The following is an 18,874-nucleotide window of genomic DNA, read 5'->3' as shown; positions in this document are numbered from 1 at the left end:
TGCTCATCATCCTGATTGTCCTCCTCTAAATACTCTCTAATTTATCAGTATCTTTGTTAAAATCACCATTCAGAGCTTCATGTTTTATTTTAGTTATGATCTGACCAATGACAAGTTCAGTGAGATTGTCACTTTCCTTCTTTCACTGGCTGTGTCTCACTTACTGCAGCCTGAGATCACATTAGTGTTGGGGGTTTTTTTTTTTGTTGTTGTTGTTGTTTTTACTTTTTTATCCCAACATTACTTCATTTTGAACTTGAAGTCCAATAATCTCCTCAATTCTCTTTCTGAGGAACTGCAACCAAACCATGCCTTCCCTATCATGTGTTTGGGAAACTGATTTTAAGAACCCTTTTATTCATCAAAAAATATCATTTAGCATCATATCACCCACTCCTACATATACAGTATAGTTTATCCTCAGTTCTACTACATGTTGAAATATCCCTAAAGATAGATATTTGGTGTAATATTTCTCTTCGTTGGCAGTATAAGGCTATTGTTTTTACTTAGAAATAGAAAGACCTGTGCATTGCACCTAAAGCCATTCAAGAACTAACTTTAAATGTTGTGGTTTCCATATGCAAGCAGACATTTTCATACTTCAAAGATATGTGATCTCATCAAAGTTTTATCATTTGGTAAATATTAAAGAAACTGGGAATATTTAGCCTGAGGAAGAGCAGTTTGAGGGAGGAGAGGATAAACATCTTCAAGTATTTGAAGGGGTTGTCATGTGGAAGAGGAATCTGACTTGTTTTAGTTAATTTTTTTAATGATTGGTTTTACTTTTAATTTATGGATTAAAACAAGCATTTCCATGAGGTAGTATAATAATTTTTAAAAGGTGATTGTAGGAAGAGGACTCTGGGAAGATGGTGAAGGTCAGAAAATTCTAAGATCTCCAGATTTCCTCTGCAAATAAGACAAAATAGCACCTCAAATAGAACATAAAACATCAAAAACAAACAAGAGTTGGGGCAGAACCATAGTCTTCCTGGGACAACCAGAGAATATGTGAAGAAAAATCCCAGGATAGAAGCTTGATTGCTGTGAAGTATAAACACCTCTAGGCTAGTTCCATTGAAACAAGCAGGGAATACTGGAGATTAAAGGGTTTGGAGCTAATCTTGATCACAGCCACAAGAATTTCTATGTCCTGGACACTGTAGGGAGCCCTGATTCTAAGGGGAAGATTGAAAAAACCTCCATTGAAAAATATGACAGGCTTCCAGTAGTGCTACTTAGACATGGCCTTGAGTAAGAAGACAACAGCATACTCCCAGTAAGTGCAAAAGCAGTGGGGTGGGAATCCTGCTGGCTATAAGCTCTTACAGGAGAGCTGAGTTCTTGGTTTTGGTTCCAGGCCAAAGGGAATAACTGAAGGTGATAGCTACTGGAAGGTTCTGGTTTTCAGGAAGCAAGAACATTTCCTGCAGAGTATGCTGGGGTGCCCTAGCTATGACTTAGAGGTGGGGAAAAGAGTGCAGAAATTGGGCCCAAGACAAAACTCAAAAAAATTACAGTAAAAAGTATCTGAGGCCAGAAGCACTATTCTCTATAGCACAGGACTAGAGATGATTATAATAAAAAGCTGCTATAAATAATAACAATACTAATAAAAAGCAGGCAAAGGAGAAAGAACCCAATGATAATTAATATGGTAATAAAGAAGATGGGGATTCATCTTCAGAGGAGAATACGGAAGCAAAAAAAAAAGAAGCCCAATAAATAAAGATAAATAAAGATGGCCCAATAAATAGAGCATGGTTCTAAAATCAGGTGGACCTGAGTTCAAAGCCAGCCTCAAATACTTAACATTTGCTAACTATGTGACCCTGGGCAAAGCACTTAACAAAAATGGCCTTGAGGGGGAAAAAAAAGCTTCTCTTACCTCTGGAGTAATACCAAATAGTCATTTAGCATTGGCTAAATTAAAGGATAATAGGTCTTGAAACAGTATCTATTGCAGAGCAAAGTATCAGACCTAGCAAAGTTGAGCATAATCCTGAAAGAAAAAAGGATATTCAATAAATTGCCAGACTTTCAGGATTCTGTTGCATAAAGAATTGAACTTAATAGAAAAATTAACATATCAAATCCAAAAGAAATATAAGCTAAACATCAAAGAATGATTATAAGAGATTCAATAAGCACAAATTATTATTTTAATACATGGAAATGTAAACAGTATATCTAAATTTGTCTTTAATAATTGGGTAGTTTGAAAAAAAGATTAAAGTAGTGCTGATGAAAATGTGATTCTAAAAGGCAAAACCATGTATATAATTATTTCTTAAAAATGAGGTTCAGGAGGAAGAAGTGATACAGAGAAGGGGAGGAAGGCTGATAGCTCTGGAACCCTACACTTCAGAAAGAAATGAGAAGAAAAGGATTGGGAGGGAGAGAGAATAAGGGATAGATTTTTAAGGGTAATCTATTCACAGACCTAAGTTGAAGAGAGAACAACATATATATTTAAAAGAAAATAAATCTTTTAAATTTATAAAGAAATAAGAGGATGATCAGAAAGAGTTGTGGAGGGTTAGGAGAATGTGAGAATTAACGGGAATGGGATAAAGAGGAAATAACATATTTTTGAAAGGATATAAAACTTTTCTAAATTCAGATACAAATGAGAAAGCAAGGGGATTAAGTGAGGGGAGAAGATAAGGGAGATATTCTTAAAAAGGGGGTAGGTTAAATAAAAGGAAGACAAAACAGTGGGCAGAAGTCAAATAGAGAAGTCAGGAGGAATAGAAATAAGGTGAGAGATAGAAGCACAGCAGAAAAGTAAGGAAGAATAGGAATAGGGTGGCAAGGAAAGTGAGGAAAATAGAAAGGAGGCATATAAATAATAAGTAATTATAGCTTAGTATACAAATTGGATGAATTCACTCATAAAATGGAAAGACAGTAGATATTATTGAGAAGAAAAATAAAATAAGAGAAGTATATATAGAATCATTTTACATGCATGCAAATATATATATATATATATATGTAATTTTCTTCTCAATAGTATTTTATTTTTCTAATTATATGTAAAGTTAGTTTTCAGCATTCATTTCAATGAGATTTTGAGTCCCAAATTTTTTTCTCTCCTTCCTTTACCTCCCTTTTTCCAAGACAACAAGCAATCTGAAACGGGTTATACATGTATAATTGTTTTAAACATATTTGTCATGTTGTGAAAGGAAAATCAGAACAAAAGAAAGAAAAAACCACAAGAAAGAGAAAGCATACATAAACGAGATGAAAATAATATATACTTCTATTTATTAATTCTTTCTCTGGATGCAAATGTTGTCTTCCTTCATATGTCCTGTGTAGTTAATTGGTTATTTATAATAGCCATAATGCCTTATTTGCTCAGAGTTATTCTTAAAACAATATTACTGTTAGATCTGAAGGATAAAATCAGGACCAACAGGAAGAAATGGCAAAGAAGATAATTTAGCCTTGATGTTATTTAAAAAATAAACTAAAACAATAATATTTTTTAAAAAATCTTTCCAAGATTTAAACACTCTAAAAGTAGAATAGACTGCTTGAAAAAGTAATGGGTTTCCCTATCCTTGGAGGTCCTTAAATAGAAGCTGGAAGTTACTTGTCAGGAGTGATATAGTAGTAATTCCTCTTTTGGATCTGGCATTGGACAATCACATAATACTTTATAACTCTGCTTCCTCTGGAACAGATCTTAACTTATATACGTCTCCCCTCATCTTCCATGAGAATATACCCATGTCTTTGCACAAATGTTCCATACAGAATCCACTCAGGGTATTGAATGGCCACTTCAGGTTAATAATAGGTAACATTTATATCAGTTTTTCACCTCATTTAAGATATATTGTCTCACAACAATTCAGTGAGATATATGATATTACCATTCCCATTTTACAAATATACTTTGAGATGCATCTGAAAAATACTTGGATAAATTTTTCTTGGTCAGAAATACAAAATATATCTGGGATAGTCCTACCACTTTCCTCAGGAAGAGACAGATACTAAATAAGAACTAACATAACCCAAAACTAATGGAAAGAAAAAGTCTTAAGTAAGAGGAGAATGATCTTATAGCCCCCAGTTTAAGCAGGGAACCCTTATATTAATCTAGCAACAGAATTTTTCTTCCTTGGGGATTTCATTATCATTCACAAAAGCAACAAGATTTCCTATACATTCATCTACCATGCCTAATCAATTTTCTCCATCTGCCAATTACTGACCATGTCTGAAGGTAGACTGAAAAGACTTTTACTAGCTTTAAAAAATGGGCAATAACCCTGTGGTAACACTAGAGAGAGAATTCTAACCCATTTAGACATCATACTGACACTGAAGGATTTTATCACTTCAGTCTTACTAAAATTTTTTTGTATCCTAGAGAAATTGGCACAACCCTTGACTGTCATTCAAAACATGTGTATCTCATTACAATGTGTTCTACATAAATGGCATAGTTGATTGAAAAGATTCAATAATAATCAGTGCAATCATGGGTATAATGGCTATTTAATACTTATATTAGAGTTTTTTGTTTTTGTTTTTGTTTTTTTTTACCCAGAGATAAAAGATTTCATTCTCTTAATCTGAATTTCATTGTCATACAATTTGGAGCAGTAGTAGAAGTCAAATTTGTACACAGTAGATAAGAAGAAAGTATTGTATTGACAAATATTCTAAAAAGTTGGTATTCAAGATTGCTTCCTAAGATGTTGACTGTGAAGTTTAATTCAATTTAGGAAAAAAAATACAATGAATATTTATTAAGAGCCTACTGTGTGCACAGTGCTATTCTGCAAGTTGGCAAGATTCAAAAATTATATAATAAAAGTGATAAGAATAACACTTTAAAAAACTACAATTCCATCAATGTTAAGCTATCCTTTTTATCATTGCAAACTGTGGTCCCTCTAAGTCTTAAGAGATAGTCTTTTTGAAAGATTTTTGTAAAAGATTCATCATTCCATGGCTAATTTATTGGCAGCCCTCTTCAAAATGAACTAGATCGTTTTGATTTACAATAATTATAAGTCATTTGACTATTACAAATAATCAAATTAGTTGTAAAGAACATAAGAAGGAAAACTCTAACTTCATCCAGAGAAATAACTTATAAATAGAAATATGTATGGGATGATTTTACATACACACATGCATATTTATGTCTAATGAAAACCATCTTTAAGGTGGGGAGTAGAGAAGAAAGAAAAGAAAAAAAATTACATGATAGTTTTATTGGATATTTAAAAGGAAAAACAAGTTGTATGTGATGGATTTGCAGTTTATGTATTATTTTTTTGTATTATACTACATTATGGAAATGTTAATTCTATCCCATAAATTTAAATAAATAAATAACTTGAGAATATTAAAAATAAATAAAAATAAAACAAAAAGGCTTATACATAGTATACATGAAATGTGACTTTAACTGCCCCACATCACAGACTTCCTTTCCAAAGGTAGTATTTGGTTTTCCACTGGCATTATATTTTACTTCCAGGAAAAGATGGGGCAACACAGAAGGCCTTAAGCTGAAGAGAAAGTATAATACTACAGTGATATTATGATAATAATAATGTCTCACATTTATATAATGCATTAAGATTTATAAAACCTTTGCAGAAATTGTCTTATAGAAAAATAAATAACATATGCTAGATAATTATAAAATGCATGAATTATGATAGAACATACTAAGGATATGAGTATTTATAAAAGAGAAAATCCTTTCTCTTAAGGACTTTACATGTTAATAAAGGAAGACAACATTGTGGTGACCAGAAAAGTGTGTTTTATTTTGGTAAGATATAAGAGGAAGAAGGAAGAGTAGATCATACCTGATAAATGCTGATAAATTCAAATGTTGTTCAAGAAACTAGAGCTTTTTAATCAATCAATAAATAATGCCTTTATTAGGTACTTGCTATATGCTTCATCTCTTTAACTGATGCTAGAGATATAAACCTACCTTTAAAGAGTTTACATTCTATTGGAGGAGACAACAGGCATAGGCATTAGGTACCATTCTATACAGTAATGCGTTTGTAATAATAACAGCTCATATTTCCATAATATATTAAGATGTACATAACTTTTATTCAGGTTAATAGTGCAATAGAGGGATGAAGCATATGGCCAAATAACTAGATTATGGCTGAATTAATGAATACAAATAGATAGGAGGAAAAAAAAACATAAATGCTAGTGATTTGAGTATTTAACAAAGAGAACTCCCTTGGGGAGTTTACATTTTAATATCTGAATTGGTAATGAGAGAAGAGTGCCTATATGTAGAGATTCAGAAGAGAACATTAAATTAGATGGGAATCTTAAGAGATTTTTTATGTCTTTGCAGAAAGCAGTTTCAATTAAGTGATAAAAGTGAGGAGCCAACTTTCAGAGGGGTGAGAAAAGACAGAGTAGAAAAACATGGAGACATAGGTATAAATGGCTTTTTTTTAATGAATTTGGCTAATAAAAGACTATAGGATGACAGTTGGTGTGGATAATGTGCTCTAGTGAGGTAGTGCTCTAGTATATTTTTCAAAGTTTAAGAAACCTTAGACCTGTTTATAGGCAGAAAGGAAGAAATACTAAGTAAGAAGAGATTGAAGGTTAGAAAGAGGGGGGATGATAATGGGGGCAATCTGTTAGGGAAGAGAGGAAGAGGATGGGCTTGAAGGAAGAACTGGTCGAGATGATATCAATGTGTGAGATGAGGAGAGAAAATGATGTTCTAGTTCAATAGTCTCAGCAGGCATACAGTTCAGAACAAGACCCAATATTTGATGATTTTACAGATAGGGAGAAACTTACAAAGATTGTACCTCAAAACAATGACCATTTATTACCCAGCATCATCTCCCTGTTGTTATGTAGGCAGAACCATATAAATTGGTAGAAACTTTAGTAACCAAATAGTTCAACCAATACCTGACAAAGCATTCCTTTTATGTCATCATTCACCTTCTATGATTTCATCTAATACCTGCCTGAAAGTTTCCTCTTAATACCCATAGGAGTTTGATACTGTGATACTTGGGTATTTTGGAGTAGGGAAGCCTTCTTCAGGACTCCTTAAATTGTACCAATAGTATCATAGATATAGTCCTGACAAAGGTAATACCTTACCAGAGATATCTAGTAAATTATAGAGCTTCAATCACAGAATGTTACCATTCACCACATTTAATTCCAAAGCAAAATATGTTTTTCTGTGTCACTCTTCTTCCCACCCCACCAAAACCCTGTCCTTTTCTCTGCTTTCCTCCAGCTGGAGGGCCTCACCTTTTCTTCTTTTGCTAGAGATGTCTATGGATGAGCCATGCTGAATTTTATTTACTGATTTGCAATTCTAACAGTAAAGCCTTTCCTTTATTATGATCATTACCTATATACCCCAGAACTAATAAGTGTGGGGTGTATTATCATTACGATTTTTTAAACTCTCAGCAGAATTCAGTTTCTGCATATGGAGAGGAGAAAATGTTTATTAAGTATCTTTGTGACCTCTTATTCTTCCATGAGTATTTGGAATACTACATGAGTCCAAGCCCCAACCTTACAAACACCAATATTCATGCTACTGCCAGGATCCTTCTAAATAGCCTATTCCCCTGGGTGAAATTATTATTTGGAATAAAAGCTGAATTCTGGCTCCCTAAGTTAGTCTAACAATAAATGAGGGTAGTGATTCATAAGCCGACTCTCATGTGTTTGCAAATGTGCAACTTTTATTGAGGCTGACACACAAAACAGAAGCTCTACATTACCTTTTCTAGCTAGTAAGCGTTTTCCAACTTGCCTCACAATCTTTGTAGTTGGGCTGGAGGTGGTAGTATTGGTGGTTATTGCTGTGGGAGAGTAGAAATAGGCATTAGCATATAGGATAAAGTTAGATTCACAAAGGGCAGCAGTAAATCTATGGAATTAAGCTATTCTAGTACCAGTATTTTTTGAGGGGTAAAGTAGTAGCTGAATTTTAATTGGGCCTTTTAAGTGACAGAGCTATTGCCTCATTAAAGAGTACAGAAAAAGAATTTGTAATAAGCAGTTTCTTGCCAAAAGGTTGTGTTTGTCTGTTTTGTGCCTGGATTTGGAGAAGGAAATACTAATTTATCAATAGAGTTTCCACATCATTTCCCTCTCTTAATCCCTTAATTTCTCTAAAAAAAAAAATCTAACCTCTAACTTGGAATAATCCAAAAGGCAATTCTCATAATTGACATTATTCAGGAAATCTTTCTTCTCTGACTAGAAGACTAGGTTCTGAAAAATTCAAGATGTCCCCTCCTCCATAAAGGAACTGGATTTCACAATACTGTTTACATTCTCAGGCTGTGTAAGTGTGTGTGTGTGTGTGTGTGTGTGTGTGTGTTGTGTGCTTCTGCTGCAGTGTACTTTTTTTTCCCTCCTGAGGCAATTGGGGTTAAGTGACTTGCCCAAGGTCACATAGTTCGGAAGTGTTGTGTCAGACCACATTTGAACTCAGATGTTCCTGACTTCAAGACTGGAGCTCTTTGGCTCCTGGGGATAGTAGTAGAGGGTAGAGAGGAAACTGAACACAGGCCTAGGTTCCTCAGCCCCTAAGCACTCATTTATTTTGTGGAGGGGAAAAATACACTGTCTATCTCTTTGTTAAAATGTAACTCAATCATATCCCAAACCTGCTTTTTTATCCATGTGTATATCTATAGATATACACACAGATATGGATACACATATATAATCATATACATAATGTTTATATGCATATGCAATAAGAGTACACAGAGTAAGTATGGAGTGGAAGGCCTGTATTCAAAAGTCAATAATTTACATTATTATTTATGTGACTTTAGGCAATCCATTAACTTCTCTCTCCCAACCTCAGTTTCCTTATCTCTAACTAAGTTGGAAATTTTCCAAAGCCTCTTTCAGTTCTGAAACTTATGAGCACTTGAATGAATTTTTTTTCAGTTTTTTTGTTTTGTTTTATAGTTTCTTGATGCCTTATAGAAGTCATTAGCTTTAAGCTCACCCAATTCTAATTTTTAAAGAATTATTTTCTTATGTTAGCCTTTGTACCTCCTTTTCCATTTAGCCAATTCTAATTTTTTAAGGACTTCTTTATTTCAATGAATTTTTGTCTAAATTTCCATTTAGCCAACACTACTATTTAAGAAGCTCTTCTTATCAGTAGATTTTTGAATATCATTTTGCATTTGAGCAATTCTGCTTTTCAAAGTGTTTTTCACCTTATTGGACTTATTATCATTTGGCCTGTTCTATTTTTAATAGTAGGTTTTTCCCCAAAAATACATGCAAAATTAGTTTTTAACATTCATCTTTGCAAAACTTTGTGTTTCAAATTTTTTTCTCTCCCTCCTCATTCTCTTCCCTAGACAGCAAGCATTCCATTATAGGTTAAACATGTGCAGTTCTTCTAAACATATTTCTATTGAATGAACTCTTTAAAAACACAAATAAGTAGATCATCCAGCATCATATTACCTATTAACAAAGCAGCAATTAGATATAATTGTGACGGGTACTAATTCAAAGTGGTGGAGGGATAATGGTGTCATCATTAAAGGTAGTCTATATTTATAGTTGCACCAGGAACTAGGGACAAGAGATGAGCAAGAAAATAATCAAGTGCTTATTGTGTGCCTGTCACTGTGTTAAAAGCATTTTTTACAGATTTTTTTTCTCATTTGGACCTTACAACAACTATGTGAGGTACAGCTTATTATTGTCCCCATTTTAAAGTTAAAGAAACTATAGCATATTTGAGGTAGCAGGTGAACCCATATGAGATAACCATTATTCCATAGAGTTGGAAGTAGGAACTTAGAGAACAGAAGCTACATAGACAGGACTTTAAATATGATGGCAGCAACAGTGGCATTTAGGCCCCAAGACATTAGAAAACTAATTGCAGAAAGATGGAGATTGTGGTTTCTATGAGAAGGAAGGGTACCCCTATCTCATCAGTATACCATGGGAAAGCCTTGTTTTCTCCAAGTCATTCACAGATCTTTATATCAGTGGATGTTAGATTCTCTGAGAAGTGAGAGGGATAAGATCTTGATAGTCTATGATTAGATATAATTGAAAGAACTAAAAATAGGGAACTTTCTTTGAGAGATCATGATCTAAATCATAGAATCGTAGATTTTCAGTTGGAAGAATGGCAAGGGTTACTGAGTTCAATCCCTTAATTTGCCAAGTGAAGAAACTGAGGCTCAGAATAAAGTTCTTCAAAAAAAGAAGTGGCAGAGACAGAATTAAAACTTAGCTACAAAACTCTAAATCTATTTCTTTCCACCATACCACAGAACATATTTTGGAAGCAAGACAAAGATCTCTTAGTGATAATGAAAGACATCCAGGATGTGTTGATAAATGTTTAACAAATGGGGAAATGTTCACATGAAACAATTCTTAATTTTAATTTACCTTATTAATATCAATACTTTCTAAAGTCTAAAGAGTCCACAAAACAAGAGATCAAGCCTTATTTGGCAAGTTTTCTGAGATGCAAATGTTCATACTGAAAATTTAACCATCAGTTTTCCTGAGCTGCTTCAAGATGACTCCAGGATATCCTCATCTCAAGATAGGGAGATTTTTACTGGATACTTTGGGCACATTGAGAGACTCCTTCCTGTCATGCTCCAAAAGTGACAAGCAAGGATTTCTTCTGTAGTATTGTAACAGTTATCCAGGACCAGGTTTCAAGCCTTAGGATACATTCCACTATAGAAGAAGATCCTGTCACTCAGTCAATAAGTTAACAAATGCCCACATATTTATTTTATAGATATTTCCTACTTAGATATATGCACATTGTCTTGCTCAACATAATTTATTCTACAAGAGATTAAAGTGCTCTACTTTTGCCTTTGTATTTTCAGAACATAACTCATTATACAGCATATAGTAGTAGCTGCTTACTAAATGCTGGCTGATTGATTGATATTTGTAATTGGGACTATGCTCTTAATCTGCGATTAAGACCTCCCAAAGATTTGTGAACTTGAAAGGAAACATTAAATATTTTATCTGTGGCAATAATTTGTTTCCTCTGAATTCTATGTATTATATTTTATGCTTTTGAAAGCATTATTCTGAATAGATATCCATAATTTTCACCAGACTGTCAAAGGGATCTGTAACACAAAGCGGGTTAAGAATCTTTGGCTTAGATGACCTATAATGTCATCTCTAACTCTAACATTCTGTGAATTAATAAAAACCAGTGCCCATTGCTTTGAATTGACACTAAGAGAATACCTCTCGTTGTAGGGGCTGAATCCTGGGAAGTACATCTGAACAATAGTGGGAAATGGGATACAACTAGGGCTGTGCCGTCCCCACCCAACCCCCTAGCCCTTTAACTCTTGAGATGCTAAAAAGGAATAAGAAACATATACATTAGCTTATTATCATACTTGAATAAATGAAAGGTAATAACTTAGTGACTAGCAGTGGAAACATTAGAAGCTCAGGTAATTCTATCATGTTCAGACTAGGGGTTTGTTGTGAAAGGTGATGCTTGAACAAGCTATGAAAGGCAGCTCCCAGCATAGTACAAGCTGAGAGGCTCTGCTGCAGTGGCAATAAGGAAAGTATTAGCCAGCCAACTGCCTGATTGTTAATAGGTGGACCCCTCTCTGATGAGTTGAAACAAAACCTATGTATATGTCTATTTAGCAAATAAAGAATTGGACTACAAATATCAGACTCCTACATCTCCCTCCCCACTTCAGCATGCCTCTTTCAATCACCTACAGATGAAGCCTTTGCTTTCTTTTATGCCCCCATTTATGTATGTGCCTGTGTGTGAGTGTATACGCACACTTTATTTTATTTGTGACTTAGCTTGAATTCCTTGTCGTCCCTCTTTATTTCAGCCACGATTTTCTCCAGCACTCACTCAAGCCGGAGTGGAACAGCTGCTGGGGCTGGGCCTCCCCCACATCCCGTCAGTCACCCTTCTCCGGGACATAATGTACAGGGGAGCCCCCACAACCCCTCCTCCCAGTTACCTCCTCTTTCGGCTGTGGACTCAGGAACTGAAAGGTAAGACCATCTGTCTCTTCCTTCTAAGTAGTGACATAGCCAAGCCTCCCTGCACCAAGAAATGATTTGACAGTTGCTAAATTTTATTAATAATACATTGGTGGGTTGATTTACCCAAAGGTGACATTTAAAAAGTACATACACATTTCACAAGAATTCAGTCTGCTCATCCTCTGTGGTTTTTTCTTTTTCTTTTCGTGTTTTTTTTTTTTTTTTCTGCCTGTTTGGGGGGGAAATATATATATATTAGTGACAGTCATCTAAAGTGTTGTTTCAGGAAAAAAAAGCAGCAGAATTTCCCTGTTGTTTCAACACCTCCTGTTCAGTTGTCACATATGTAGGCCATGTTAAGATGACCATATTTGCCTGTTGATCAGTTTAAGGTTTTATTTTATAACATAAATGGTTTTTGATTCAGTGAAACTGACTTTTTGTTAATCCTCAAACAAAACATTCCATTTCTCCAATCTGAGAACTTTCAATGACTGGTCTTTATGCCTGGAAAGTTCTCCTTCCTCATGCATACCTCTTAGCCACGCTGGTTTCCCTCAAATCCCAGATAAAAATCCCATTTTCTATAGAAAGCCCTTTTTTATTCTCTCTTAATTCTAGTCCTTTGCCTCTGTTAATGATTGCCACTTTATCTTTTTTCCCCCAAAACACTTTTTTCAATTACATTTAATTTTTAAATATTTTTTTTAATTTTGAGTCCCCCAAATTCAACCATTCTGGAGAACAATCTGGAATTATGCCCATAAAATTATCAAACTGTGCATTTCCTTTGATCCAGAAATGTTACTACTGGGCTTATATCCTAAAGAGATACTAAAGAAGGGAAAGGGACCCACATGTGCCAAAATGTTTGTGGCAGCCCTTTTTGTAGTGGCTAGAAATTGGAAAATGAATGGATGTCCATCAATTGGAGACTGGTTGTGTAAATTAGGTTTATGAATGTTATGGAATATTATTGCTCTGTAAGAAATGACCAACAGGATAAATACAGAGAGGCTTGGAAAGACATACATGAACTGATGCTGAGTGAAATGAGCAGAACCAGAAGATCACTATACACTTCAACAATAATATGATATGAGGATATATTCTGATGAAGTGGATATCTTTGACAAAGAGAAGATCTAATTCAATTCCAATTGATCAATGATGGACAGAATCAGCTGTACCCAGAGAAGAAACACTGGGAAATGAGTGTTTACTGTTTGCATTTTTTTTTCTTCCCAGCTTATTTTTACCTTCTGAATACAATTCTTCTTGTGCAAGAGAACTATACAGTTCTGCACACATATATTGTATTTAGGATATACTCTAACATATTTAACACGTATAAGAATGCCTTCCATCTAGGGGAAGAGGTGGAGGGAAGGAAGGGAAAAGTCAGAACAAAAGTAAGTGCAAGGGATAATGTTGTAAAAAATTACCCATGCATATGTTCTGTCAATAAAAAGTTATAATAATAAAAAAATTTTTTTGAGTTCCCAATTTTCTCCATCCCTCCATCCTCTCAATTGAGAAATCAAGGGGTTTGGGGGCAGCTAGGTGGCGCAGTGGATAGAGCACTAGCCTTGAATTCAGAAGGACCTGGGTTCAAATCTGGTCTCAGACACTTAACACTTCCTAGCTGTGTGACCCTGGGCAAGTCACTTGACCCCAGCCTTGGGGGGAGGGAGGGAGAAATCAGAGAAACAAGAGGTTTAATATAGATTATACATTAATTGTCATGCAAAATGTATTTCCATATTAGTCACCAGAAAACATTCTTCCCCCAATGGAAAAAAAAAAGTACAAAATATAGTATTTCCATCTGCATTTACCTTCTATCAATTGTTTCTCTAGAAGTGGATAGCATTTTTCATGATGGGTTCTTTAGAATTGCTTTAGATCATTGTTTTACTGAGAATATCTGTCATTCTCAACTGATTGCCATATACTATTGATGTTACCATGTATAGTTCTCCTGGTTCTGCTCACTTTACTTTTTGCATCAGCTCATGTAAGTCTTTACATCTTTTTTTTTTTCTGAGAGTATCTTACCCATTATTTCTTATAATACAATGGTATTTCATCTCAACTATGCATCATAACATGTTCAGCCACTTTCCAGTTATTGAATAGCCACTTGATAATCCAATTCTTTGCCACCACAAAAAAAGAGCTGTTATAAATATGTTTGTACATAAAGGTCCTTTTCCTTTTAAAGTCTTTGTGACAGAGCTAGTAATGATACTACTGGATCATAGTATGCATAGTTTTAGAATTTTTTGGATGTAATTCCAAATCATTCTCTAGAATAGTCAGACCATTTTATAACTCCACTGACAGTATATTAATACCTCAGTTTTCCCATATTCCCTCTAAGATTTGTCATTTTCTTTTTCTGTCATATTTGCTAGTCTAATAACAGTCTAGTCTAATAGAGCTGGATCCTCAGAGTTCTTATATTTTGCATTCTCTAATTAATAGTGACTTAGAAATTTTTTTTCATATGACTATAGTTAACTTTGATTCCTTCTTAAAATTGTTCATATTCTTTGATAATTTATTAATTGACTAATGATTTGCATTGATATAAATCTGACTCATTTCTCTATATAACTAAGAAATAATACCTTTAACAGAGAAACTTGCTGTGAAATTCTTCTCCACCCCAAACTTTTGCTTTCCTTCTATTTCTTGGCTACATTGATTTTATTTGTACACAGCCTTTTTAATTTAATATAATCAAATTCATCCATTCCGCATTTTATAATAAAGTTCTCTGTCTTTTGCTTGGTCATAAATTCTTTTCTTATCCATAAAGCTGACAGGTAAGCTCTCCCATGCTCTCCTAATTTGTTAATAGTATGTCTAATGTCTAAATTATATACCCATTTTATCCTTATCTGGGTATATGATATGAGATTTTGGACTATGCCTACCTTTTGCCAAACTAATTTACAGTTTTCCCAGCAGTTTCCATCAAATAGTGAGTTATTGTCCTTAAAGCTTAGATCTTTGGATTTATGAAACACTACATTACTATGGTCATTTACTACTTTATACTGCATACTTAATCTATTCCACAGATCCACTACTATTTCTTAGCCACATTGTTTTGATAATTACCACTTTTTAATACAGTTTGAAATTTAGTATGACTAAGCCACCATCCTTCACATATTTTTTTCATTGGTTCCTTTGATATTCTTGACCTTCTTGTTTATCCAGATGAATTGCACTTTTACTAGGTCTACAAAATGATTTTTTTTTTTTGGTAATCTCATTGGTATGGCACTGAATAAATTAGTGTAGGCAGAATTGTCATTTTTATTATGTTGGCTGGGCCTACCCATAAGCAATTGTTATTTTTTTAAATGTTTAGAACTGACTTTATTTGTGGGAAAAGGTGTTTTATAATTGTGTTCATGTAATTCCTAGTTTTTTTTCTTGGAAGGTAGACTCCCAAGAATTTTATATTTTCTACAGTTATTTTAAATGCAATTTATCTTTCTATCTCCTGCTCCTAGATTTTGTTGGTAATGTTTAGAAATGTTGATGATTTATATAAGCTAATTTTATATCCTACAACTTTGTTAAAGTTGTTAATTATTTCAACTAGATTTTTAATTGATTCTATAAACTCTCCAAGTATAGCATCATCTCATCTGCAAAGAATGTTGGTTTTGTTTCCATATATCCTATTCAAATTCCTTCAATTTATTTTTCTTCTCTTATTCCTATAATGCGAATTTCTAGTTAATGTTCCATGAGAGTGGTGATAATGAGCATCCTTATTTCACCCCAATTTTATTGAGAATACTTCCAGTTTATCTCCATTACAATTAATATTTTCTGATGATTTTTACATAGCTACTACTTATCATTTTAAGGAAAGCTCCATTTAATCCCATGCTTTCTCAGCTTTTTAAAAATAGGAATGAATGTTATGTTTTGTCAAAAGATTTTTCCATATCTATTGAGATAACCATATGATTTCTGTTGATTTTATTATTGATATGGTCAATTAGAGGTAGTTTTTGCAAAATTGAAACAGTACTTCATTCCTGGTACTTATTATTATTTGTGATGTACTATTTTAATCTCCTTACTAGTATTTTATTTTTAAAATTTACACCAATGTTTATTAGAGAAATTGGTTTCTCTGTTTTTTTCTCTGGTTTTGCTTTTCCTTCTGTAAGTATCAGCATCAAATTTTGTGGCATAAAAGGAATTTGTAAGACTACTTTGCCTTTTTTCCAAATAATTTATATAATGTTGAAATTAATTGTTCTTTAAATATTTGGTAGAATTTATTTGTCAGTCTGTCTGGCTTGGAGATTTTTTTTTAGGAATCAGTTTATCTTTTATGTAACTTGTTTGTACATATTTGTTGCCTCCATTACATTGGAAGTTCCTCAGGTTCAAGGATTGTCTTCTATGTTTCTTTATATTCTCACCTTCCTGACACAAAGTGTTTACAGAAGTTTTGTTGTTACAGAGAAGGTTTTGTTGGGAAAAGCTAAGGAAAAGAGTTTATATTTTATTCTTGAGGCAAGAGGGAGAATTTGGAGATAACTGACTAGGAAAAGTCACACTATTGAATTTGTGATTAAGAAATATTACCTACTTACTGTCTAGAGAACAGAGAAGAATGATGAAAGATTTGAGTAGTAGGAATACCCAGAAGAACGTGTCTGTAATCATCTTAGTAAGAGGTAAGAAGGATATGAATAAAGAATGGCTCATGAGTAGAAAGGCACAAATGTCATGAAGGTAGAAATAGTATGCTTAGCAAGTATGTGGAGTAAGGGAAAGTTGTGGTGACTAAGACAGAAAAAAAAGTTTAGACAAGAGAAGAGTTTGAGGGGAAAGGAAATGAATTCATTTTTAGATATGCTGAGTTACAATGTTGCCAGGACAAGTTGTCAGTTTGCTAACAGGAGTGAAACTAAGAGGATCTACTAGTAATATGTAGAGTCTAGGAGTCACTTGCATAGAGGTGTCAGTTAAACCCTTGAAATTTAAGGAGATTGCCCAGAGTTTTGGTTCTTTGGAATGATTCTAGAACAGTAAAGTTTAGATTCTACATCTAAAGCCTAAAGAGACTTCAGAGGCCATTTGGTCTGATTCCTTCATTTTATAAATGAGGAAACTAAGATCCAGGGAAAGTAGGGGTAGACATACTTATTTAAAAACTTTTTCATATAGTCATTCATTATTTTGTGCAAACTACCCCCTCAATTTTCTCTCTCCCAAACAGACACATATACATAAGAGGATGGATTCCATGTGGGAGGATCTTCAAGTTCATTTTTTTTCCTCAATAACATTTTATTTTTTTCAAATACATGTAAAGATAGTCTTCAACGTTCATTTTTGTAAGATTTTGTTTTCCAAATTTTTTCTTTCTCCCTCCCTTAGTTCCACTCTATTAGGGGACTATATCAGACCCCAAGCAATCTGATATAGATTATACATATACAGTCCTTTTAAACATATTTCCATATTTGTCATTTGTACAAGAAAAATCAGACCAAAAGGGGGAGGGACATGAGAAAGAAAAATTAAGCAAGCAGACAAACAAAAAAAGGTGAAAATACTGTTCTTCAATCCACATTCGATTTCTCCATAATTCTCTCTCTAGATGCAGATGACATTTCCCATCCCAAGTTTCAGATTTATGTTGATGAAGATGTCTTCAACCTCTTACCCTTCTTCTCTGCTGTCTAAATGGTTATCTCTACTTATATTAACAATACAAATACAAACAAAGTCCTTGAAAACAGGCTTGGGAGGTTTTTTAACACTTTTATCTTTAGAATGTCTACCTTGTCCTGATTGGTACCTGCCTCACCCAGCCCACTACTTCAGGCAGGCTATTATTATGATGCACTTTATTCTCCATTTTGCCCCCCACTTTGCCCCTACCTCCAAATATTTTCTCCATATAGCCTTGTCATTTGCCTCTTCTACCTCACCCCATTTTTGAACCACAATCAAGTACCTGGCATTTTCCTAAAAGAGGTATGTCAGTCTATTTCCCTAGGATCACATTTGTCATTCCTACATCTCTAGACCGTAATGCTCCTCTTTCACCACTACTCCCCTACAAGTATTAATCTCTATTGGAAGTTAACCTGATTGATTATGGTTTTGAAATAGTATAATCCTGGTCTCCTCACTTTTTCTTAACCCACACATCCAATCAGTTGCTAAAACTTGATATTTCTACCTTCATAACTTCTCTACCATTTATCCTGTGGCATGGTTATGTTAATGTAGCTTAAGAGTTATTTTGGGGAGGCATGGGGGGAGAACAAGGAGAAACATACTGCATTAAAAACACCAACAAACTGTACATTTAAAATCTTTTGATTTCTCCTCTACATCTTCAAAATTATTTATTGAACTGTTTCAGAGTAAAGGTAACCTGTTTTATTTAACAACTTTTTACAACTTTTCTGTCACTATGGCTGAACTAATGATAACCATACTCTAAATCCCAGGCAACAGAGAAAGGAAATTTTGGAAAATATCCCATACATTCTCGTAAGTTGAGGCAAATGCAACTTTTTTTCACAAGGGAGTTCATATTCAGCTCTACTTTAAATGACATTAACCACAGGTTTTTTTCCCCCCAATCATCTCTGCATTTAGCTTCACTGTGAATTCTTTTCAGCAACATCATGGAGTTCAGTGATGATCAATCTAAATTTTCCAGCACTCCATTTCATCTCATTATCAATAGCTATAATGATCCTTAGAAGATGACAAGAGTAAAACAATTTCCTCTGCT

General features: G+C 34.0%; 1 protein-coding gene across 2 annotated transcripts in view; it reads left to right on the top strand.

The window, feature by feature from the left end:
• Positions 1–18,874, top strand: part of GLIS3 (GLIS family zinc finger 3) — a 658,251-nt gene that overhangs the window by 557,308 nt on the left and 82,069 nt on the right. For both annotated transcript variants that reach the window (XM_074282835.1, XM_074282836.1), the window contains one exon: positions 11,916–12,084. In XM_074282835.1, the coding sequence (XP_074138936.1) occupies positions 11,916–12,084 (169 nt within the window). The remainder of the gene's footprint in view (positions 1–11,915; positions 12,085–18,874) is intronic.

The sequence above is a fragment of the Sminthopsis crassicaudata genome, chromosome 1, assembly GCF_048593235.1.
Source record: "Sminthopsis crassicaudata isolate SCR6 chromosome 1, ASM4859323v1, whole genome shotgun sequence".
NCBI classification, from domain to species: Eukaryota; Metazoa; Chordata; class Mammalia; order Dasyuromorphia; family Dasyuridae; genus Sminthopsis; species Sminthopsis crassicaudata.
Note: the sequence above shows the minus strand (reverse complement) of the source record. Positions and strands in the feature narration are given on the sequence as shown.